Genomic DNA, 24,108 nt, shown 5'->3' with positions numbered 1-24,108 from the left:
TCTAATAAGAATTTCCATTCTAACATGTCAAATGCCTTCGACATATCCATCTTAAGGGCAAGATGGCCACTAACTCTTTCTTTTCTTTTCATTGCTTGAACAATATCTTGAACTAGACAGATGTTTTCCGAGATTAACCTTGCTGGAACATATGCAGATTGCATGGGTGATATAATGTTGTTCAGATGTTTCTTCATTCTCAAGGCAATAATCTTTGAGATGATCTTGTATATTGTATTGCATAATGCGATTGGACGAAGTTCTTCGGGTTTGCGTACAATCTGGACTTTAGGGATTAGTGAAACTCTAGTGTTGTTTATTTGCTGAAGAAGAAAACCAGAATGGAAAAAGGATTTCACAGTTTTGCAAACATCTTCTTTCACCAGAGTCCATTGGGTTTGATAAAATACAGGGGGAAAGCCATCCGAACCCGATGAAGTCCACGGCTGTATTGTCATAAGCGCTTGGTGTATCTCGAGCTCTGATGGAACTGCAACTAGTTCTTCATTATCCTCTACCGAAATACATTGTGGAATGTGCTGTAAGAACTGATGGTTATCTGGAGGATTATAGGATGTCATGATGTTCTTGAAATGATTGCTGAGAAGATCTGCTAATGAGTTTCTGTCATTACACCATGAGTCATCAGGTGCACGTAAAGCATCAATCCTATTTCGACTTTTCCTGCGATTCATTCGAAGATGAAAATATCTAGAGTTCATATCCATATCATTATAGAAATGGTCTCTGTCCTTATGTCTGTTTGAACTTGCTTGGATATCATTAAGTTGTATGATTTCTCCTTCCAGATTGACAACCCTTTATGTATTTGAACCATTCACATCTGCAGCTTGAAGATCATTTAAATCTTTCTGGAGTTCTGAGATACGCTTGTTAATATTTCCAAAAGAACTTTTACACTAAAGAGATAGTATGTGTCTGGTGTTAGATAGTTATTAGAAAGAATAAAAGTATGAGAACCAGAATAGCTAGAAGACCAAGCCGATTTAATATGTTCTAAACAAGTATCATGTTTGAGCCAATGCTCAAAATATTTCCAACTTCTTCCAGAGACTTTATGTTTCTTAAATAAATCTAACAAAATTGGAGTATGATCAGATCCATTTTGATGAAGATGACTAACACAAGAATCAGGGTAAGTTAAAAACCAATCGCTGTTACCCAGAGCTCTATCTAATCTAGATTTTTTATGACCAGTTCCATGCTTGTTACTAGTCCAAGTATAGGGAGTTCTACGAAAACCTAAATCGGAAAGGTCAGAGTCTTTAATGATGTCAAGGACATCACTAAGGGAAATATTGTTTTCATTATAATTCCTATCACTTGGAGAAAACGTGATGTTTAGGTCACCAATGACTACCCAGGGTTTGTTAATAGAATTACTGAGGTTTTTAATTAAAGACCATTGAGTATTTTTTCATGGTTCTAAGGGGTTCCATACATGCAGGTTAAAAACCAAACCCCTTTACTATGATCATTGGTTACACAGGAATGAATGATTTTATCATCATGATATAGAATATCTAAAGAAAAGCCATCTTTCCAAAGCATTAGAAGACCACCATCTATACCAACTGAACCTACGAAAAATTATTTGGCATTTCTAGTACATTAGAAAGTTTGATGATTCTATTATCGTTTATCTTAGTCTCGCAGATGAAAATTATATCAGGTTTATGGAGGTTATTAAGATAAAGCAGGTGATCCCTAGTGTCTTTGCCAAGAAAACCTTGGCAATTCCAACTCAATGTTTTCATGGAGAAAAGAAAGCTGATGTCAAAAAATTGAATGCAGATAGTAAATGAATAAACCGTACGAGAAACTTGCTGAGAAAGAAAAACAGATAACGAGTAAATTGTAAAAAGAAAGTTTACCGAGAGATTATGAGCTCCAGCAAACTCATCCATGGCATGGGGAGGCTCCTTTAGGTTATTTTCTCCATCATCAATCAGACTGTGTTCCATACCGTCATACTCAATAACAGATGGATTACCTACAGCATTGTTCACATTATCAGGTTCATTGTTTTCCTCAGTTGAGTCATAAGAATCTTCCTCCGAGCTTCTCAATCTTTTGTTTCTTCGTGTGTCGTTCGTGCCCTCACCTTTCTTTGCTATTTGTTTCTTACTAGCCTCGCAAATCAGTTGTACTAACAGATCCAAATCTTCACAAATTTCAACACCATAATTTTCAGCTAGACCATGGAGATAAGCCACATACTGATCATTTGTATACCTCCTTATTTTCAGATCATGAGCAACATTAGCACATTCTTCTTTGTTGTGATCAATTGTCCAGCAGTGGGGACAAATGTTGTGTGGTTGACGCTCCCAATGATATCTCACCCATGTAACACCTCCAGCTCTCGTGTTCCACCAACCACCCCTAAAAAATGGCTTGCTTAAGTCTATATGACCCTAGCTGAGATCGTACTGCCATAAGTAGGTATGCAATTATCTGGTTTTGTCCAAATTTTCTTCCCTAGTTCCACCAGTGCTTCATTGATGACTGGAACCGAGTGGTGCTCCAGGAGTAGCTCCTTTAATTGGACCGTCCATTCTGAATGAGTGAATTTCCAGTCCTTCAAAGGAATAGAATCATCATAGATTAAAAGATTGAGATGAGCTTTACAGAGATTCCATGGTCTTTTCTTGAGAATATCTTTCATGAAATCTTCAGTGGGAAACTTAAAAAGATAAATGTTTTTGTCCAAAGCACGGATTTCTTTCAATCTGGAGGGTTTCCAAAGAGTTTTTAACTCTTTCCTTAATCATCAGTTTCTAGCTGACCTTCAACGAACAGTTTTCCAATCAGAGTGAAGCCTCTTTCTTCCTTAGCTACATCTAGAGCTTTGGCTGAACCAACTGCACGTCTTATTTTCATAGCAGATACATCTTGGATGTTGGCTTTTTGTAGATGATGAGTAATAGAAGAGACTGGGGTTTTAGAAGAGGAAGACATTGTTATGACTTGAGAGTTATGGAGAAGATTAGCTAGGAAAAGATAGAGGCTGGGATTCCACCTTATTTGGTTATAAAGGTTGATAATATGAGCCGAAAAATCATGAATGATTATAGAAGGATAAAGAGGATCTTCTATTTTTGCTAGGTGTATAGCTGTAAAAGGGGTAATCGAATTTTTTGCATTGAATTGGTATAGAATTGACTCAGAGAACTTGAAAAACGGTTTAGGAATTTGTTTAGAGTCAAACTTTACTTTGATAGAGTACAGATTTCCTTGCAAATGACTCGCACAATAACTGTAATGCCGCCAATTAAGGGTTTTCAAAATTTGAAAACTTTTTGGCTCGGAGATGATGGCAGAGGTGACTCGACTCGTTGAAACTGAGTTAATAGATTTGTGAATATTCCGGGTTGTTTTAACAGAGAGATCATATGAATGATTTCTTTTAAGATACTTGTATATATTGTAGGAATCCATTATGAGCATGACGGGTTGCAAAACTGCTGATGGAGACGAAGTGCATACTGCTTTAGATTGTGACAATAATGTCTGAGTCAGAAGAAAGAAAAACCAGGTCCAAAAATGGATGCTCCCCATGAAGAAAGGATGAGGTCCTGCAGGAGAAGATTAAGTTGTCATTATCTTGTATAAAACAAGGAGACGAACGTAGAAGGAGGAAGAGATCGTAACTGATAAAGTAGACTAAAATGTAACTCAAAAAAGATAAAAATTAAAGAAGAAAATATAAAATTAGACGGATCATTAAAACATGAACAACTAAGCTTAGATAACATATATATGATCTCTTAAAAATTCGACGTTGACTAACCAACCATCTGGAGTTAGTCCAGTTGGCCAGGAGCCTGACTCTCAAGTAGGAGGTCAGCGGTTCGAGTCTCCGCTCAAGTGTAATTTATAGTAACTTTAACATGGGTTCTAGAAGGACCGAGTTTGCTCAGTCGGGGTAAGCCGATGGCTACGCTGTCAGGGGGCAGGACGGGCCTATGCCTTAGCATTAAAAAAAAAAAAGATTCGACGTGGACTTCAACAGCAGTTAATAATTTCACCGCGCGTCCAAAGGTTATTTGAGTCGGCACATGTGCATTAGAGCTTGACACAAACTCTAGGCGTTTACGAACTCTAATTGTTTTTACAAAGGGATAAATATTTGGTAAAAGATCTTTTGACATTAATACTTATAGCATATTTGGTACATATGCATGGCATAGAAGTACACGCCTACACGATATGGAAAAGGTCAAAAAGTTAATGGCCCCTGCGACCTTCACGTTATTAGCACGACGCTCTAACCAACTGAGCTAATGGGCCGTCTCGTCTACAAATCAATTTAAACCATATTAATTAATTTTATTATTGTGGTGGGACAGGATGAACCAAAACGTCTGGCTGAATTGAGGGAAGAAGTAGCATGCTGATCTTCATCAAAACATTTCCTTTCATTCTCCAGTAAAATACTAAATAAATGGCAGTGATTTCATCGTGTCATCCTCCAAACCTACAGAATCCTTCAATTTGTACAAGAAAAGAGAAACTACACCACTTTCCGGCAACAACATCTTATGGATTTCTTAGGCAGAAAGCAGCTGTCAATACCCACTTTCCCCTATGCTGCTTAAACAATTTCAATTCATCAAGTAGTAGTACTACACAAACAGCAGCAGAAGAAGCTTTGCTGGCCAAAAATGATTTACTAGATTTAATTGCGGATGAAGAACGAGGCGTTAAAACACAAGAAAACCCATTGAAGAGAATGCAGATCATTAAAGCAATCGAAGCACTGCGCGTTTTCGGTAAGAATTCAACAACAACTAGTTCCTCAACATTATCCGACACATGGAGAATGCTATGGACAACTGAGAAAGAACAACTATTTATCATCAAAAACGCATACCTCTTCGGCGGCACACAAGCCGGTGACATTTTGCAAGTCATCGACGTAGACGCTGGTGTTCTTAATAACGTTATTACATTCCCTCCTTCCGGTGTTTTCTTTGTTCGATCGAGTATCGAAATTGTTTCACCTCAAAGAGTTAATTTCAGGTACACAAATCCGTTCAGTATGATTCTTTCTCGATCATATTTAGTTTTCGCCATTTTCGTATTGTTTCTGAATTATGTGTTTATAGATTTACTAGTGCTGTTTTACGTGGTGAGAATTGGGAGTTTCCATTGCCGCCATTTGGTCGAGGCTGGTGAGTTATTTGCCATTCATTTTCTATCTCTTCACATTTCTGTTCCGAACAATTTATTTGAAGACTGTTTTGATCGCAATTTAATTTCACCTGTGTAGGTTTGAGTCGGTATACATTGATGACGATATTCGAGTGGTCAAAGATATTAGAGATGACTATTTGGTTGTTGATCGTGCACCTTATAAATGGAAGGAATGAGTTGATAATTTGAAATTTACTGCTTTGTTTTTTTTCTTTCCTGGCTTGATGTTCTACCATACTACTCCTTTTCTTTGATGACTTTTAACCATTAGATAAATATTATAAGCTTTACAATGAACAAAACGAGTTTTATTGAGTTCTTCCATTTTCCTTGAGTGGGGAACTGATCTAACTTGCCTTAATGGTTTGTCTGCCAAGAAAAAAAAAAGAGTTAAAAATTAGTGAGCAAACAAAACTTGTTCTTTGGTATACCATGCTTGTACAGGTAGTATCTACCTTCCAAGGGATTGATTTTAGTTTGTATGCTGTTCTTCCACTGCAGTAGTGTTACGGGGATATAAAATGCGAATTTTTCATACTAATTACAACAGTAGATACTATTGTGTAAAAGAGTGAACAAATTACAATAAAACAAAAAGCATAACTGAAAAAAAACCAAGAAGACTCAGTGTGCGCCGTCCGATACCAAACTCTCGTCCACAGCTTTTGAGCCACCACAAGATCTTGAGACGGATTCAAAAAGCTTTTCAATCTCGGGAGCACATCTCGTGAATGAGCGAGTCCAGAAGCCATATCGAGGATTCTGGGAAGACCGTGACCACAAGTATGAAAATAGTGTAAGACACTGTCACAGCAAACAAAAAAGGAAAAGAAGGCAAGTCCTGCAAACCTTGATCAGCTCTATGAAAGTGATGAGCAGACCCCATGGATGAGGACGATTAACAATTAAGCGCTCCAGTAAAACCCTCGTTATTTGCTCCTGAACGACTTCCTGCTTGTAGATAAATAAAACAACTTGAATTAGATTGCACTTCCTCTAAAATGCTTATTGTTCACCAACAATAACACGGCTCGAACAATTTGACAAACCCTTCAGAAGGAGTTGATGGAGTTAAGAGTTCCATAGTTATGCAAGTGTCATTATGAAAGAAATAACCCTCCGCACCTTGGTTCTATTTTAAAGCATCTTTCAAAAAAGAATAATAATAATAACTAACAAGGGAGAAAAGAGAGAAGTAAACTGACCTGGTTGGCTTCAGCAAATAGGTAGAGGAGGACAAAGGAGAAATAGTGTGTATGGTTGTTGGGATAGCGTAACTGATTTGCAACCGCATTTAAGAAGAGGTAGCGACCTTCTGTATCAAGGTCCCCTATCAGAGTTTGGAAAATATCCATCGCAGACCCCACCAAGAAAATATCCATCGGTGTAGTATGCGGCTCACGTGGGGCTGATGTCTTGGTTTGTAGTTGCTGGATAGCCTGTAAACGGCCAGAAAATAATTTCATTACCCTTCAAATACAAGTGAACAAAAGAAAACAAGATAGTAAGGCTATAACAACCAACTCATCCCAGAAAAGATTGATAAAATTGGGAATATTTGATGACAGTTGTAGTAGAAAATTTTGACGTATGATATCTCTATTACAAAACAAAAAACACAATTGGTTTCAAAAGGGAAGTATCATCCATCAGCTATTTGAAACGGAATTATACTATGCTAGATGTTTATACGAAAGACAGACCAAATGACAGCAAAAGATAAAAATAGTTTAATTATGTACTTCAAGTAAAAAAGAAAACGAGCAATTTGTGTTCGAGGAAAGATTCTGAAAAATTAATTAAAGCCATATCACGCATAATGGTGATCTGCAGAAAATTAATCCTCAAAGAGTTGCCAAAACTGACTTAGTCACTTAGATGAATTTAACTAAAATAGCTGATGTTCCTACAAAAACTGCCAATCACGACCAGCACTCAAACAAGGAAATCAAGCAAACAACCAGTTTACCAAAAAGAACTTACCTGTATGCCAACATAAAGAACTAGAGAATTGATCAATGGAACATTGTACCGAGCCCTAGCCAGCGGTACCTCGCCCTGAGAAAGCAGCACTCTCTGCTTCAATCCTGTCAAGAATGATGGCCCTTGTTGCCTAGTCTGCAAAATTGAAATCCAGAGGAGCACAACTTAGAAAACACACTGCTGAGCCAGTTTTATAAAATATACTGGTAGAACTTCAAGGAAGTTTATGTGGCAAAATGGAAAAAAAAATGGAAGGTGATTGAACAGATTGAGCAAGCTCGAACTGATGCATGACAAAACTAGTTGGTCAAGGGAAAACAAACTGTAATTACCTTTAGATACTCATCAATATCACTCTTCATCTGTTTTGCCTTTAGAGCAGCATCAACATCAGAGAAAATGCATGGCGATTGGCTTATTTCGGCTAAAAGATCGATCTGTAAATCATTTTAAGGATTGTTCATATGTTACTAAGAAAAGCAAAACACTAAATGGCAGGAACACAATCAGGTAACCTAATGGCACGTATGAAACCCATTCTTGTCACCACCTTCAAGTTTGGAGTGGAAGGATCAGGAAGCCTCATGTTGCGAGGAAATGCACTGAGAATAACATTCCGCATCTGAATGCAGCTGGGGGGGATAACATCGCAGAAGCTAAAATGATAATTGCAAAGGAACTCAGGAAAATCGTGAAGAAGCACCAGTAGAACACGCAAAGTGCCTTTATAGAGGAAGTGAACCTGCAAGGATAAAGAGCATGCACCAAACAATTACTTATCATCTTTAAAGGAAACCAATTCAAAATTTTCAACAATAATCACTCAGCAACAAATGAGAGCCTAATAACTATGCAGGAAATTTTCCCAAAAACCTGAACAACTTTGGGTTACACTTACACATGAAAGTAAAACCCTGCAAAATGAAAATACAACCCCTAGAAAATATGGAGACACTAAAATCAAAATGAAACCACCAGAGGTTAATATTTAACCAAATTTGGGTTAACTCAGTGAACAAAATAATTGTCCCTCGGTTTAATTTGATATTGGTAAGGACTCTTGATCAAGAGCTATTTAATAATCCAAGCTCAAAACAGGGATTACGCAACAATGTCCATGTAACTGCAAGTATATAACAAATCATGCCCCACCACTCACTGCCAAATGGATTTCACCGAGAGATATCCACTAACTTGAAAATAGTATAACTGACAAGAGATGCATGCTCCAGCCTACCCAGCGAAAGGATTAATGTCCCAGTCTCAAGATAATGCTACACATGTGATCCGGAATGGTAACATTTTAACAAGAGCGCACACAAACTGAACAGATAAGCATGAAACTTACTGCACGACTCGAGCAAAATAAGCTTCCAGGTTCTCCAAGCTCAGCATTTCTCAAGTACGGCTCCATGAACTTGAACAAATCTACAAGCAAGCGCTGGACATAGAGAGAAGTCTTCTGGGAATTTCCATATAGCAATTTTGGCATAAAACTCCTGTGACTCACCAGCTCCAGCCATGCAAAACTAGAAGCAGTCATAACAAGTTAGTTGCTAGAACCCATCACGGAGAAGACAATAAACAGATAACCTGACGACAGAAAATAAACAGATAATCTGTAACTGCTTGAAAAAGACTCCGTTTAGGAACAAATTTATGCAAAAATATCGGCGATCAGGTACAATGAGCTTGAAAAATCAAGGTATTTGACCATGTAGTAATTCTTGTCAAATGACAATATACCAAATAAAGATCAAGAAATAAGGTAGTTATGAAATGCTAACCTAAAACCGGGTACTCTAAGAGGCTGCAATGCGTGGAAGGTATTTGCGAATGCTGCCAGAATCTGCTGATAACCACATTGAATTAGTTAGCGATCAAAAAACTATAAAGATACCCTATATATATATAATCCTAATCAACCCTCGGAATTTGGGAGACACTATGGTACAAAGCAATAAATAACTAACTGAACCTGAAAGTTGGCACCCTCAAGCACAGGGTCAGGAGAACCAAGGTCCAGAAGCCAGTTTACGAACAGTCTGAAATAAGGCCTAGGATTAAATGCTGTCTTTTTCTCATCAGCATCTTTCTGAATAACTCTCACAGTAACCAGCAAAATCTGGGCAACAAGACAATAGTATGGTTAAGTTTTTGTAGAGAAAGAAAACATGCATGCACTCGGAAAGAGAGAAAACAAGAGAAACCTTGGGGAGGAGAAAAAGTTTGTTTGATCCCTGATCCACTGCACAATACTAATAACCAAGTATGCAAACCAGAGTAAATTAGAATATTGACGAAATGGATGTACAAATGAGAGGTGCGATGTAAGGAAGATATTAATACCTTCAGGATCAGTATTACAAGTTTGGCATACGTATCAACAGCAATAAATGACAGAACTGGAACTTGCTGAGGTGATTGAAGTGTCAATGAACCTGGAACAACCCCCTCGGTGGACAGGCAGTGGCATACTGATAGTTCCTGAAATTTAAAAAACAGAAAAATTATGTTCACAACAACCAGCAGCTTGGCTTTTTTATTCTCTTTTCTTTTTCTTTTTTCTTCTGGCATGTGTGGGCGTGTATTTTGCTAGTAACAAACTAAGAACAAGCAAAGCAATAATATTATATTAAGTAAGAATAATCACCGTGAGCAGGCGGAATAAGTGATCTGTCATATCATCACCTTTAAGCAGTCCACTTTGCTGCAACTGTGACATGAAATGGGTGACAGCTGCATCATTCTTACCAGTAGCTTCACAGATCCGGTACCATTCATTGAAAAGCATTGAAACCTGCAGTCGAACAAAAATAATTAGTCAACATTTTTCGTAGTGGATTGCAATAAATCATGCTAATGATATCCTTTGACAAGAAAAAAGAAACCCACACTTAGACATATTTGTGTTTGTGGAACTCGATATTCTAAGAGAAAGCTATACAGATATTTCTACAATCCTCACTCAGTATAAGCAAACATATAACTGCTGGACAAAGATAAAAATATCCAAATGTATACAACTCAGTGAAATAAGGTAATAAGATGGAATCAGTACAAAATAAGAGATTAGAGGAAAACATAGACCAATAGCTGGAAAAAAGAGAAAGAAAACATAGACCAATAGCAAGTCACATCATAGTCAAACTAAAAATATAGCAAATTAGTAAGTGAACAACAAAAGGCAGTCTAGGTTCTTGCGCATGATGTGGACTAAAAGCACTATAAACATAAGCATCAAACATTTACCTGCTCACGGAAGCCAAGAGGATCTGCTGCCATAGACTCCTCATCCATTACATGTGAATGAATAGAGGGAGCCTGTAGAAACAGAAACGTGGTCAACAACTAGCAAGACTGGTGCTATTTTAATGCGATAGAAATTAGCAAGATAAAAAACACCCACAGGGAAAACCTTTCTGTCTCTTGACAATTTTCCTTTCTCGTCCTTGCTAATTATATATCCTGGAGGAGCAGGGGAATAAGCAGAAGCATTCCGGGCAATCTCAAGAAGTTGCGGCAAAGATTCAGGAGATCCAGGTTTTGTGCCTAGCTGCAATATTAACATGTGGTAACCCATCAGTGACGTCTTGATACCAGTGATGGCTTACAGATCTGAGTATAATTTCAGGAACCTCGGCAATACCACCTTAAACAAAACACGAACCCAGAGATCAAATAAAAGTTTATAATAAATCCAAAAGCTACTCAAAATTAGTTCTTGTATAAAGTGAACGCACATTTCAGATCACTCATTTAATGACAAAAACAATACATGGAAAACAGAAATAGAATACCTCAACTTCCACATCTGTAGAATCTTTAGCTATAAGGTTTTCAGGCTGTACCTTGGAACATATAAAGAGAAAGAAAACACAGATGAGACGAGGAGAAAGAGAAACAGAGAAGCATTAAGCGACATAAATACTTTTGTAAAAGCAACAAATAAAGTTTGGATTATGTCCACCAAACACCACAGATGCCTAGCAGAGTGGTAAGAAAAGTTCCAACCTTCTGTGCAACAGCTTGGTACTTGTCTAGCGCATCCCCGGTAGATATAGAGTCTGTCGTACCAGCGCCTAAGCACTCTGTTGCAGAACTTGTAGGTGATGGTTGTGTAGTAGCTCCTAAATCCTCCTAAAACAGCCAATAAAATGTGTAAACACAAGAAAATTAATGTTGACACAGGGACTTGTACATAACAAGAAAATGTGCTCTTACTTTTGTGGAATCAGAGGGATCAACAGAAATAGGTTCCACGGAAATAATTGTTGAAGGAAATGAAGGAACAGTAGAAGTACGGTTAGAACCATGCTGCATAAACACATCTGCCGCCCCTATATGAGCCAATGAAGAACTGCAAGAAACAAATGGGATTACTAGGTGGACGTGTATATATATAAAACAGTGTTCGATAAGGGGAGAGAGAAAATGGTATTTGAAGAGGTAAACCTATGAGTCTGCGCCGACGCAGGGTCCATGTCCTCAGAAATGAGATCCAGGGGTTGCGCAAATCCTGGACCTCCTTGCACAGTTGAATAAACAGTAGAATTCAGCTGACCTGATGCAGGGCCATTAGAACGAGACAAGTTGGAACTACCAGAATCCCCAGTAAATGAAGCAGCTTGACCAGCAGGCAGTGCATTTGTACTCTGACTAGGTTGATTTTGCCATGGAAACCTTACAAAATCCTATAAACACACCAAAATAACTTACTTGCAACGTCAGACACAATAACAGCAACTTACAGACAATAGCTTTACATACGAACAGCACATGTACCTCATACACTCGCTGCTGGGAGAGAGACAAACGCCCAGGTTTAGGACGAAGAGCCTCAGGCACTAAACTCAGAGGAAATTGTGTGTAAGTAGTTGCGTCAAAATACGCCGGACCTACAGCCTCTCTGTGCTTCCTTCTAACAGACAGTTGTCCAGCTATTTCCCCGTCAATTGTCTGTAATGCCTGTCTCAAAATAAAGGTGAACATCATGAAGGAACAAAGTAAGACATCTTACCCAAAGGAACAAAGTAAGACATCCTACCCAAAGGAACAAAGTAAGATATCTTACCTTCTCTATAGCAGCCTTTTCAACCACAGCACAACCCAAATCAAGGTTATCATTCGTACTGATCTGTACAGCTTGTTCAAAGTCACTGGAAGGACCTAAAGCCTGGATCAAATTCCTCAAGTGACTAGAAATAGAAACACGAAGAGGCTCCTGGAATTGCACACACCGTCATGGGTAAGTCAGAGTGTTCGAAAGGAAAATACACAAATATCACAAGGCTTAGAGATTTTGCACCACAAGTAGCAAGAAAGTTACACTCTAAATGCGTCCACAGCCAAATGGCATATTTATATGCTATGGTTTATACATGTATATATATATATATATATACATGTATAAATATATGTGTGAGAAAGAAGAGTGAACCATCATGGAGAATGAATTTCCGTAAATTTTTAATATTTTCCAACTAGGTCAGGTGGAGCTTAAAAGCCACAGGTTTGAAGTCCCGCCTAGTTTAGGTGGACTTAATAATCCTGCCTTGTTTAGGCAGAGAGAAACATGTAACCTAGGAACTACAAAGTTTACAACTAAACCCGTGCACGCTTTCAGAGAACCACCAGCTTTGATATGGATATCAGAAGGCCACACTCAGCGGTATTAAAAAATTATCGTTCCTATAAGTTCAACCTGCATTTCTACCTAACAAATCTGACAAATTGCTATACACAGATACCCTGGATCGGCACAAAAACTGACGAATCCGACAACTTGAACTCCCACTGTAGGTGTTCCAGTATGTAAATAACAAATCTGACAAATTGCTATACACAGCTACCCTGGATCGGCACAAAAACTGACGAATCCGACAATTTGAATTCCCACTGTAGGTGTTCTAGTATGTATATATTGTTAGCTTTTCACTGTTTATCATCAAGTCATATTTTGTTATAAGAATAGTGCTAACGCCAGTCAAATGTGCGTTTTGGTTCATCATAATCAAACTCGGTATAACAATAGCTTATTATCTCCTACTTTATGACTTATCTAGTTGTAGAAGTATGATCCTATGCATGCAGTAAAAATATCAGCATAAAGTAAATCTGATGGGTTTGCCCCTGCATCAAAATCTCTCTAAAAATGTTAAAGTAAAGCACAAATCATGTTTAAGCATAAAGTAATTATGGTTCAGGTGCTGCCGTGCTTGCTGGTTTTCTAAAATATATATCCAAGTTACTCAAAAAATCATCACTAAGTTATGAGACAAAACCTTGCAGGTAACATGTGCTAAACTTCCTGCGAGACTGGCAACCATCAGGTGAGCGGCATTATACATGCGGCTCTCATCAGACTCCATTGCATAGTCCTATATCCCATAAGTAAGAAAGAATTCAAAAAGTTAAGAAAAATCAAAATGCATTTATCACAAACGAACTAAAACGGAGTAGAATGAAACTTGGTAGATTAAAATTATGTTTGTTAACTGACCTTTAAAACAAGTTCTTTCGTTGTTTGAATTGCTATAGTAACACTGCGCTGAACAACAGGAGACATGACTTCCTTGATGGCCCTTTCCATCGCCACGGGAACAATTCTGTTGCAAGCAACTGTGTTAGGACGAAGAAAGGCAAATTACTAGCCAATCAGTAAGACAACCGATACATTAAACAAATCCTAACCTCTGAAACTCCATCTGTAGACTCAAAGCAATCTTTGGGTTGACAATAACATCGGTTCCAATGTTAGGAATTGGTGTGGGAAGCTGTTCAAATAATGTCAGTCAAACTTGCCGATTAGCAAACCAGTACCGAGGATCGAAACTGAAGTAAAGTACAGAATGTAGTCATACCTGACTAACAGAAAATGGCGACTGAGACGGAGCGACTGGCAGTCCCTGTCCAGGAGGAAGCCGCTCTGGTAGATTTGAAGCTGGCATCTTTTCATCCTTGGTCAACGGATTATGAGAATGATGAGGAGTAGGATACTACATTTACCAAATGCATCGAACGTCAACAACTAGAAAAAGAAGTTTAGACATCTGAAGTTCAGTTAAAGGTTCAACAAACCTGAGGTAATGCATTTGAATGACCCCCAGGGAGAGATGAATTCGCAATCTCAGGTTGTGGTTCAACACTTATCAGTGTGTTAACTTCAGGAATAGTTAGAGGTTGGGTGGCTGTGACATCTTTGTTGGAGAAGTCAGGATTTCCTTCAACTTCCCTGGACCGATCTTTCAAAAGCGAGGTCGGCTTCACATCTTTCATATCAACTCCAAGATTTTTAAATAGGACCTAGGATGCAAAACACATAATAAACAAAAAGCAAATGAGAAAAAAGGTGCAATGAGATCAAATTGATAGTGTGAAAGAATGAAAGAGATCAAGCTCCAGATTTGCATAAACAAGTGCGATGAAATGCATACCTCAATGTCAAACTTGAGGTTCATCTTTAGATTTGGTAGAGCATAAATCTCAGCAAGTAAACCGAGAATTCCCATGGTCCAGGGATTTGGGGGTTGATATGCAAGACTGGATTGGCATGGTTCCAGAATCTGCAACATTTATAAAACCATGTTTAAGTCATTAAGTCAAGTTTGTATAGGTACGTGAGATACTTCAAGACACTTTGAACCAGCATGTCATCCGTCATTGATTCCCTATTTTTAAAAAAAAAAAAAAGATCGTCACAGGGAAAACAAAAGAATCAGTAAAATGGATACCTTCGAGGTGAATGGAATTACTGCAATCATCAAACCTTTCTCATAAGCCTGAATCAAAAAAACAGTACAAAAAGGGTGAAATGGAAATTACTTTCTTAGAGACAATAAAACAACATAAAAGAGTCAGTAATAGGAACTATGAAGAAACAACGGAGCATCTGACAGAAGAGCAGAGAGCGATATGGCCAAGTAACATCACGTAGTAGTATCACAAAAGATCGAGTAGCATACATATTAAGCATAAACTGACTGACAACCACACCCGCTGAATCATAGCGGACAGAAGGGTGATTACCTCAATTATTAGGACTTTGGGAGCTATTTCCTTAGCCCTTAATGCTTGGTTTCTACCAATCGTGAACTTCCCAAGCCAACTACCAAGATTTTTTAGCAATGAGCGTTCTTCTGAACTAGATTTTATAAGCTCGGATCTTAGAAGGACCTGAAACCATGCATTTTTTTTCAGATACTTTTCACAGAGAAATATAACTCAACACAGTAAGAAACTAGGTATGGCTACCTTGCAGTTCTCGTATGTAAATTTAAGAATCTCCTTGTTCAAAATTCTCGAATTAACTTTATCCAAGAACTTTAGGTACAGATCATGGAAATTGAGTTCAATGCTAACTCTGTTGGAAAAACAGAAACAAATTACATAATTGCCAACATTGCCTAGCAAGATATAGATAGATAAAATACAAACAAAATCAGCAGAGTACAATGTAAACTCACACAAAAATACATCAAACCAACAGAGCACAAAAATTCTAACCTTTTCATCACCATGTATTGAGCAAACCATGGATAGAACTCTTCCTTCAGAACATCAGTGAACTCTTTTGCTTTGGTTTCAACATTTGCTACTGAAAGATTATTGATCATAAATAATATTCTATCTCGAGTCTCTTGTTCAGGAACCTGTTCCCAGGAGGTAAAGACAGTTCATGTTAAGGCAGAGCTGTAGGGGAAACGCTTCAAACAAGGCTAATGAATTTGTATACGGTACATACATCTAATTAAATATATGGTCAGCTAGTGAAAAGTATATGGTAAGCCAGTAGGCCTATCTCCCAAATCCGAACAATTTTGGCCACGGCCACATAAATATAATTAAATATAATACATCTAATTACCACATAATTTGTGTAACAGTTAACTCTGTGTGTTCAACTATATCGATACTCTATGCTAGCTTGAACTAACTGGGGGGTGTTCAAGTATCTTATTTCACCGCATATAGCCTATACATCCAATTTAAAAATGCTATATCTGACTGGGAAACACAAAACATTCCTTTTTTGTCCACATTGAGGAATAACACCATTATTTTCTATTTTGGATGACTCTTCATTAACTATCAAATTCTCATTACTGGCTAAGAGAAAAGGGACTTGCTCCATAATTTTGAAGACTTGATACTATACCTCATAAACCTAACTAACCAAGATGAGGAAAAATACCAGAACATAATTCATATAACATTTTAGATACCTCAATGGGAGTCTCCCTTCTTTCAGCAGCCACAAGAAGTGTTTCAATGCTTAATGCAGAGCCAAAGCCAGTGCTGTAAGATTGCTGTCTAGGTATGCCTGAAGAGAAGGGGGAGAGGAAGTGTAAGAAACCTGAAGCTAAAGTAGTTGAGCACTGAACTTCGCCAAGAATATTTTTGCATAAAGTTTTACCATCTCGATTAATGTGTATATATATATGTATATAATGATTAAAAAAAGTTACAGAAAATTACTGGTAGACGGAATGCCTCGAGATGGACGCAGAAAACCTGGGGTGGATGGCACAGCGGCAGGCCCACTGGGTGCATTCTGACACAGCGCAGAAACAGAAATAATGAAATGAGTGCAGCTAGAGCATTTATATACAACAATTGTCAAAAAGAAAAAAGAAAAAAAAAATAGGACGGTATATTTATGTACCTTCTGAGTATTAGCTACAACATCATGGGTTGAAACAAGTGACTGCTGCTGCCCGGCAGGATGTAAAAGTGGTTGGAGCTGAAACGGAGATAAAGATGGTTGAGCTCTAGCCTGCACTGTGCTGCTGCCGCTAGATCCCATTATCTTCCATGAGGACTCAGACACCTATGATGGAATGTTATTACTAAACAGAAAAACTTGCACAATATATAATTTGAACACGGTAATTCCAAAGAACAGCATGTAAAACGAACTTACAGCTCCAATCAATCACATCGGTTTGAAAAAATAATAAATAACATAAAAAGTTTGGCCAAACAATGGAATTAAATAAGTTCAATCTCAAAACCAAGTAGCAACAGCAAACACCATTATTACTTAGAAAGATTGGTTTGTCTCAGGCGATGGGGCCATGAAGCAGTAATGGAAGGGGCATTAAGTGAATGATTCTTTTAAAGTTTCTCAAAAACAATGCTGTTTTATAAATGGTTAGTACCAGATAAGATGTTCTACTTGAAGACCTGCATTCCTCTATATTTACATATCAAGAGCACAAAGAACTGAAGTCCAGTAATGTGGGTAGAACTTGACACCTAAAAACACCAGCAACGGTTCTAATAGAAGATAAGCCAGGGAGTGATTTTTAAGTTCGTCTGAAGTGATGTCACCTTTTTCAGTTATTGGCGCTATTAGTTTTAATGCTAAACGAAGCTTATTTTGAAGAAACTGCTAAAAAAATTCAGTGATGGATATAGAGATGACGAAAAGGTAGTACCTCCATGTTTTCCACCGCGACTGGATTTGGTCCTTGGTGCTTATCTGTAGGGACAATGTTGCCTCCGTTTAATTCAGAGTGGCTGGATGAGATCGTGGCAAGAGCACGCTCAATGAAAGTAACCAGCTCTAACTGGGTTGTACGTAGATGAGAAATTTGCAAGATATGATTGCAATACTGAGGCCACTCTATCAAACGATCTACAAACTGCTCCAGCGCCTTCACCCCAAATAAAAACATCTGAAGATAACAGATAATAAGATATAAACATGCAGAACAGCACAAACAAAGAATACATGACTTATTGAAAAGAGAACACTAACTTTCAAATCAGCAGATTTACGCAAAGCATCCAGAACACATCGAAGGGCACTACCAAGGGTCAGATGGGTCACAAGCTGGTGCTTTATTAGCGATCCTGCAGTTAATACCAGTAACGTGTATAAATAGAATAATATAGTCCAAAGAAACAAACTAATTTAGTATGGATGTTAAGTGCATTACAATGAAAATGGTTTCTTCAATAGTAAGGCGGGACACTACAATTATTAAAAATATGTGGCAATTGGACTAAAAGCAACAAGTTTCTTCAAAATTCAAATTTTCACTATTTAAGCGAAATCAGAATTTACAAATCTGATCTTGGAAGTGCAAACCTTTTTTCATAACCCATAAGAACCATACTGAATTTCGAACAGAATCCACTCATTTTATTGTACTAAGGCTAATAAAGTAACTCGAAGCTGAATAAATGCAAATTTAATCGTGACAATAACACAATCATCGCTTCTACTCATTAGTTAATAACACAATCATGATAATAGCAGCAATCCAGTATAAATGTAACAAAATTAGTACTATCTTTTCCTCAACGATAGAATGTGAAAAACGAGAGTGGGTCTTTGTTAACTGTACAAGTGTGGGTCTAATCACCATGAGGTATATACCACGCGTAGTTAGTCATTTTGCAAAATATGTATTTCAAAATTTGCTAGAATGACTAACCACATGTAACACAGTGATAAGACCTACACCCTCGCCTCAAACATAGAACCGCATCAAAGGAATTGCACATCAGAGACAGTAAATTTATTACATGCACAGCACAAGAAGAAAATAACTTACCAAAGAGAGCTGCAGCAATTCTTAGCTGCCTTTCAGGATATTTTGGGAGAAACTCGTACTCCTCGAAAAGATTCCTTATCATGCATTCATAGATAGATTGTTCCCTGAAAGTTACATGGTGAACAAACTAATTAATAGACAGATAAATCACTAATTAACACCAAACTGAGAATGTTTACCACAATGCGCATGTGTAAAATGAGAGAACCTCAAAACTCATCATCAACAAAAGAGAAAATTTGAATAAGATAAACCACATTAAAAGATCACCAACAAAAAGAAAATGATAAAAGTTAATGATGCTCTTATATTACCTCTCAATCAATTTGCTTTTAGTATGATCCGCCCATAAATAAAAGAATATCACACTTACCCTCCACCAATTTACACTTACTTCTAGCGTAGCAGTTAACACCACCATTCAGCAAAAGTTGGACACGGCCTAATGGAAGTCAATTCTGGGGTAAATGGGCATGGGTTTGTTTTGTTGATTTCATTCCACACACCCTAATCTACTTAGAGATTATCATATGACTACTTAACTTAGAAATTACACCCCCTTCTAATCCTAGCACATGGGTTTATTCATTGGTCCCTGCAGCATGACGCATAACTAAAAGTTCGATACACGTCAGAAGCTTGGACCACTATGACAATATACCATCTAAGATCCTAATGGAAAGAGGCAATAAAAAACTAATTAATATTGCCTCTTTAGAACATCCACACTACAGATTAAATTTGGCAAAAATTTGAAGGTAGCAATCACGACTGTGGGTGCGTTTACAATAACAGACGTGTTGGTTTTCTATTCACGCATGGCAATAGTTCAAGAGTACCTTTTCTCTGGAGACTCCTTGTAACGAGCAAGCATTTGAACCATTGCATCTATGCTCAATTGCCCAGAGAACATCTCCTGAAAGTAACAATTTGACTCTGCCTCTATATCATCTGGATATCCACCATCAGATGAAGATGAATTGGCTGCTCCGCCAGTCTGCAGTTTAGTACTATTTTGGATAAATACTGCATGAAGATTTTTCATTTCCTCGAGGAGATGATGACGTGAGACATTCTGCCCAGCATGACCTAGAAGAACCTGCAAACAGATCAATTTCATGAGCAAAACCATCACAAAAGTAGCAGTATATTGCGAACTAGCAGAGCAACTACCTTAATGAATATCGGAACTGTCTCCAGATAAGCAATTACTACAGCACTAGAATGTTGAAAGGAATTTGCAGGAACATCTTGGGGTACACCTAAACGGATCTCTTTCAGGAACATGAGGCACGCCTAAAAAGTATCAGCATCAATCTCATTAATTAAATCAGATTTTAATGGATAGTAACTATCTGAAACTAGAATTGAATAGAGTATCTGGATCACATGCTTAAGGGAGGTGAAAGTTACTTCAACAAAAGTGTCACCGTATGTGCTCAATTTATCACTTAACCACTTCTCTAGATTTATTTGTTCCTTCACAGAGGAAAGAGCGGCCAACTTTATACTGAATGAAAATGGAGCCATATCCAACACTGGACATAGAATCTGTAAGACAAAATTGAGATGAGTATACAGAGTAGATAACAGTAGTTACATAATATAAAAGATAAAATAGAGATGAGTATACATAAAGATACAAGTAGTTACATATGTTACTGGAAAATGCAAATTGCATCCCAGGAAAGCTGAAAGGTAACATTCTAATCTAAAAACTAAAGAATAGGTAAAGATAGTATAATATAAGAGTTGCAGTTCACTTAAGAAATAATATCTAGCAGGTCGACTTCTATTAGCACGTCTAAAAATTTGAAATACGTTGTAGTCAATGTTTCCTGTAACCGGCTATGACTACAATGTAGCCTTCTGATACAGTCATACAGTAATGTCTTCTAATATTTTAAACATGGCGTTTTTCTGAAAAAGACAACAACACCAATTTGCATTAATAATCTTCATCTCTAGGATTTACCTTAAACTCTTGGCAAATGGCAAAAGTTTTGATCATGCTCTCCGGATCGAAGTTCTGGACATCTAAAAGTCCCCGCAAGACAACATTAGGATTAGCATTCCATAGGTGGAGAACAACACCAGCTCTTGAGAAGTTCCCGAGCACCATGGGAAAAACACTCGAAAGAACTTCATATTGAAGTAAGTTATAAGCCGTCTACAACGGAAAGTAAATATTATCAAATATCTAGCATCAACAAAGAAGACAATCAAAGGTGCAAAAAAGGAAAAACATACATTAGTCTGGGACAATCCAAGCAGCAAGACTTCAGGACAGTGTTTCAGGGGATACTCGAGCATTGATCGGACAGATCCAGCATGGCCCGTCTCAGCAAGTTGGCATAAAACATCCAACAGGTCAAGACATAACCAAGCCTGATTTCCATTTCCAGTTGAAAGCTTATGGCCATATACTGCATCGACGTACACCTGAACAACAGACCAGCAATCAAACTGAATCCAACAAATATAAAGTACATCGAGTTTAGCAATCAGTGATACATGAACATCATACCAGCTGTCTGGTGGAGTGCACAAACGTGAAAATTTCAGGCGACGCAGATACAGCATATCTTAGAAAAGATATCTGACCTTCAGCATTGTTCCACACAGCCCCACAAATGGCATGTAGAGGGAAGGGATCCTGCGACAAGTTGTGCTCAATACTAATGCCATGATGACAACTTTACCAAATCCACCTGTACTAGACATTATGAAACCAATACCTGGCATGCACTTGCGTAAACAGACATGAAAAAAGTAAACGAATCCTCATTAGGGAAGTAGAAGCCTTCGTGGTCAAGGTTTTCCATCACATGTACCCAGTTGGTATCAGGAGCCTGAAGTTCAAATTACAACAGTCACAAAGCAAGTGATACTCATACTGATTAAAATGAGGTTCACGAAAAGGGGAAATGAGGACGCAGTAACACAGCAAGCTGTCAGTAAAAAAGAAAAGGAAAAAAAAAAACTCACAAGTTGTTTGATTGATTCTACAAGAGCATCGACATTCCATGAGCTCAACGATGATGAATCAGCAAACGAACTTATTCCAACAGCAGAACAGAAAGTTGAATGTGTGCTCTGTAAGTCCTCCAAGCCGACATGGGTGCGTGCGATCGTGCTTAGTATCTTACAGATTGTGACTTCAGTGAGAGGTAAGAAAATCGATAAGATGTCTTTGCAGTGGGTGGCGTTGACAGTGCAGCCATAACCTAGTTCCTTGACAATATCAGCCATGCTCATCTCCTTCTCTATCTCCGCCAAAATGTCATCAAAGTCATTTTCGCTGCTCGCATAGAATAAATCCAATTGTCTGCCAACAAGCAAATGCAGCAAGCAGTAAATCCATAGTGATGTAATTATGATTGAAATTCAAAAAAGAATGTCAACTAATCCAGTTGCTTAATTGGTAGCACACAAAACCTTAGAGAGTTGACTTCACATGTATCATCCGAATTACACAATAGAGATAATATCAATGGAGCCCTATTTCTCATCTCCAACAGTGACACCATTTGAATAAACGAATCCACAAGTTTCGCAACTCCCTTTGACCGAGACAGAAACAAAACAATGTTCTGAATCTGCTCATTTGAACCAATCGTACCCGCATTTGCACATAATTCCTCAATCTGACTCATACAGAAGCTTTGTCCTAAACAACAACAACAACAACAACAAGCTAAAATCAATATCTCTACTCAAAAACAAAAACACAAAAGATGCAACAACAAAAAAAAGGTTACAAAATCACCTATACTTCTGATGTCGAGCTCTTCTGAATCAGATAAAGCAAGTCCAAATGCAATTTTCTCAGAAACTGAGAATTTTAACTCATTCAATACATCTCGAAGAAGAAACTCATGAGGAACAGTCACATTTCGTAACGCCTGACATAATACAGTACTGAAGTTTGGTTTATCTAATTGATATCTAAAGATAGCAGCTAATAGTTGAGGTTTTAGGTTAATACTACTCGTATTATCTTCTCCTCCGTAAAAATTCATTTGATCTAAACAGGTTTCAAGTAATAGTATACTTCCTTCACTTCCATAATCAACAACAAACTGTTCCAAAAATTAAAACGAATACATGATTAGAACATGATTTAATCAAATTTCAAAGAAAATAAACCTTGATTGATCTAAGTGTATAGATACCTGAGTTAACCGAGGAAATATAGAGTCGAAGTTGGAGTCGGTACAGGTGTGAAGTAAGAATCGTATCTGTGTCGAAGCAGTCGACGCGAATGGAAGCATTGTAAAACTCGGAGAAGAAGATGAAGAAGAGGTATTTTCTAGGGTTTTGTTTGCGATTTTGATAGTGGAGAAGAAGAAAACGAAGATGGTGATGACGAGAGGTTTTTGATTGATCGTATTACTGCGGGAAGGAGATTCGATTGTAGAGAAAATGGGGGAAAACAAAATTAAGGCCCAGAATCCCTATTTATTATGAACCCTCGGCTGATGAATAGAACAAAATAGGGATATTGTGTAGTAAAACCAACAACCCCTTATCCACATATATTTCTATAATGATTATTCTATTTCTTTATAAAAAGTAAAAAGTAAAAGAAAAAAATTGTTATCTCTTAACATTTTTTAATACCTAAAATACCAATCGGCATGGACGAGTAGATTACCGTGGCTATTGTCCGCAGTCAGTATGGAAGTAAAATTTCAAACATGATGATTGTCGATAACCTTACAAAACATTGGACTATAGTTGGCATGGGATGAAGAATACCATGCTAATTTTGGTTGATATTTTGGAAAGAAAATGACTCTATATAACAAAGAAGAAGAAAAATATGTACAGGAAATGGTCAGAAGATCCTACGTAACATTAACAAGAGAAAAATCACACATATCACTACGACTTTCAATCTAAATAGAATCTAGTTGATTGTATACCCCTTTTTAAGAGGAAAAAAAAAGGTATAAGAAAAGATCAAAAGACCCCCGCATAACATCAAAAAGAAAAAAATTACACTTTCACTACGTCTTCCAATTTAAATAGAACTTACCCCTAAAAATGTCCTTATTAGAGCACAAGACATACAAATTGCTTAACTTTATTCACAAGCTCATCTCTCATCTTGATTTTTCCACCATAAACACAGATATTCTTGTTATTTCATATGACTCTGGAATAGTTGTGGAAGGGAGTACAAATATTTAAATGTCTCCAACTTGCTCAAAAAAAACTTCGGCTTCTAACTGATATGCTCAGGAATATGCTCAGTTGTTATCCAATTTAAGGTAAGAAAAGTAGTTCTAAAAATCTTTAGTATATTATAATACACGCATGAAAAGTTGACTGCAAG

At 37.5% G+C, this 24,108-nt stretch overlaps 2 protein-coding genes across 7 annotated transcripts; one reads left to right on the top strand and one right to left on the bottom strand.

Annotated features, from left to right (window-relative positions):
- Nucleotides 1-4,310: 4,310 nt before the first annotated feature.
- Nucleotides 4,311-5,544, top strand: LOC113355468 (probable plastid-lipid-associated protein 11, chloroplastic). The gene is made up of 3 exons (XM_026598336.1): nt 4,311-5,046; nt 5,133-5,198; nt 5,297-5,544. The coding sequence occupies exons 1-3, from the start codon at nt 4,469-4,471 to the stop codon at nt 5,394-5,396; spliced, it is 744 nt and encodes a 247-aa protein (XP_026454121.1). The 5' UTR covers nt 4,311-4,468; the 3' UTR covers nt 5,397-5,544.
- Nucleotides 5,545-5,644: 100 nt separating this feature from the next.
- LOC113355466 (CCR4-NOT transcription complex subunit 1-like) lies at nt 5,645-23,188 on the bottom strand. 6 transcript variants are annotated; one of them, XM_026598329.1, is made up of 47 exons: nt 22,943-23,188; nt 22,537-22,849; nt 22,206-22,437; nt 21,756-22,095; nt 21,506-21,619; nt 21,295-21,423; nt 21,018-21,209; nt 20,743-20,937; nt 20,181-20,318; nt 19,941-20,063; nt 19,607-19,866; nt 18,768-18,871; nt 17,966-18,060; nt 17,643-17,882; nt 16,868-17,032; nt 16,681-16,756; nt 16,428-16,525; nt 15,709-15,854; nt 15,457-15,565; nt 15,232-15,378; nt 14,937-14,984; nt 14,640-14,768; nt 14,284-14,508; nt 14,067-14,201; nt 13,897-13,979; nt 13,706-13,811; nt 13,488-13,583; nt 12,278-12,427; nt 11,989-12,171; nt 11,659-11,897; nt 11,428-11,563; nt 11,218-11,343; nt 11,004-11,054; nt 10,613-10,759; nt 10,456-10,527; nt 9,857-10,003; nt 9,553-9,690; nt 9,414-9,461; nt 9,182-9,328; nt 8,991-9,055; nt 8,552-8,732; nt 7,754-7,945; nt 7,536-7,640; nt 7,204-7,338; nt 6,426-6,659; nt 6,070-6,171; nt 5,645-5,982 (listed from the first exon to the last, which is right to left on the bottom strand). In XM_026598329.1, the coding sequence occupies exons 1-47, from the start codon at nt 23,039-23,041 to the stop codon at nt 5,845-5,847; spliced, it is 6,873 nt and encodes a 2,290-aa protein (XP_026454114.1). In that variant the 5' UTR covers nt 23,042-23,188; the 3' UTR covers nt 5,645-5,844. The 6 variants fall into 6 exon arrangements, with proteins under 6 accessions (XP_026454114.1, XP_026454115.1, XP_026454117.1 ...); XM_026598330.1 differs by having other exon boundaries at nt 8,991-9,052; XM_026598332.1 differs by having other exon boundaries at nt 10,622-10,759.
- Between the last annotated feature and the right edge of the window lie 920 nt (nt 23,189-24,108).

The sequence above is a fragment of the Papaver somniferum genome, chromosome 3, assembly GCF_003573695.1.
Source record: "Papaver somniferum cultivar HN1 chromosome 3, ASM357369v1, whole genome shotgun sequence".
Taxonomy (NCBI): Eukaryota; Viridiplantae; Streptophyta; class Magnoliopsida; order Ranunculales; family Papaveraceae; genus Papaver; species Papaver somniferum.
Note: the sequence above shows the minus strand (reverse complement) of the source record. Positions and strands in the feature narration are given on the sequence as shown.

What these genes read in the sequence shown, in the direction of transcription:
- LOC113355466 (XM_026598329.1), bottom strand. Translation starts at nt 23,041, where the DNA reads ATGCTTCCATTCGCGTCGACTGCTTCGACACAGATACGATTCTTACTT. An exon ending in GTAAATCTGCTGATTTGAAA is followed by an intron (nt 17,883 to 17,965) that starts GTTAGTGTTCTC and finishes TGTTATCTTCAG; the next exon opens with ATGTTTTTATTTGGGGTGAA. An exon ending in TTGTAATACTGATCCTGAAG is followed by an intron (nt 9,462 to 9,552) that starts GTATTAATATCT and finishes CTTGGTTATTAG; the next exon opens with TATTGTGCAGTGGATCAGGG.
- LOC113355468 (XM_026598336.1), top strand. Translation starts at nt 4,469, where the DNA reads ATGGCAGTGATTTCATCGTGTCATCCTCCAAACCTACAGAATCCTTCA. An exon ending in CCTCAAAGAGTTAATTTCAG is followed by an intron (nt 5,047 to 5,132) that starts GTACACAAATCC and finishes ATGTGTTTATAG; the next exon opens with ATTTACTAGTGCTGTTTTAC. An exon ending in CCGCCATTTGGTCGAGGCTG is followed by an intron (nt 5,199 to 5,296) that starts GTGAGTTATTTG and finishes TCACCTGTGTAG; the next exon opens with GTTTGAGTCGGTATACATTG.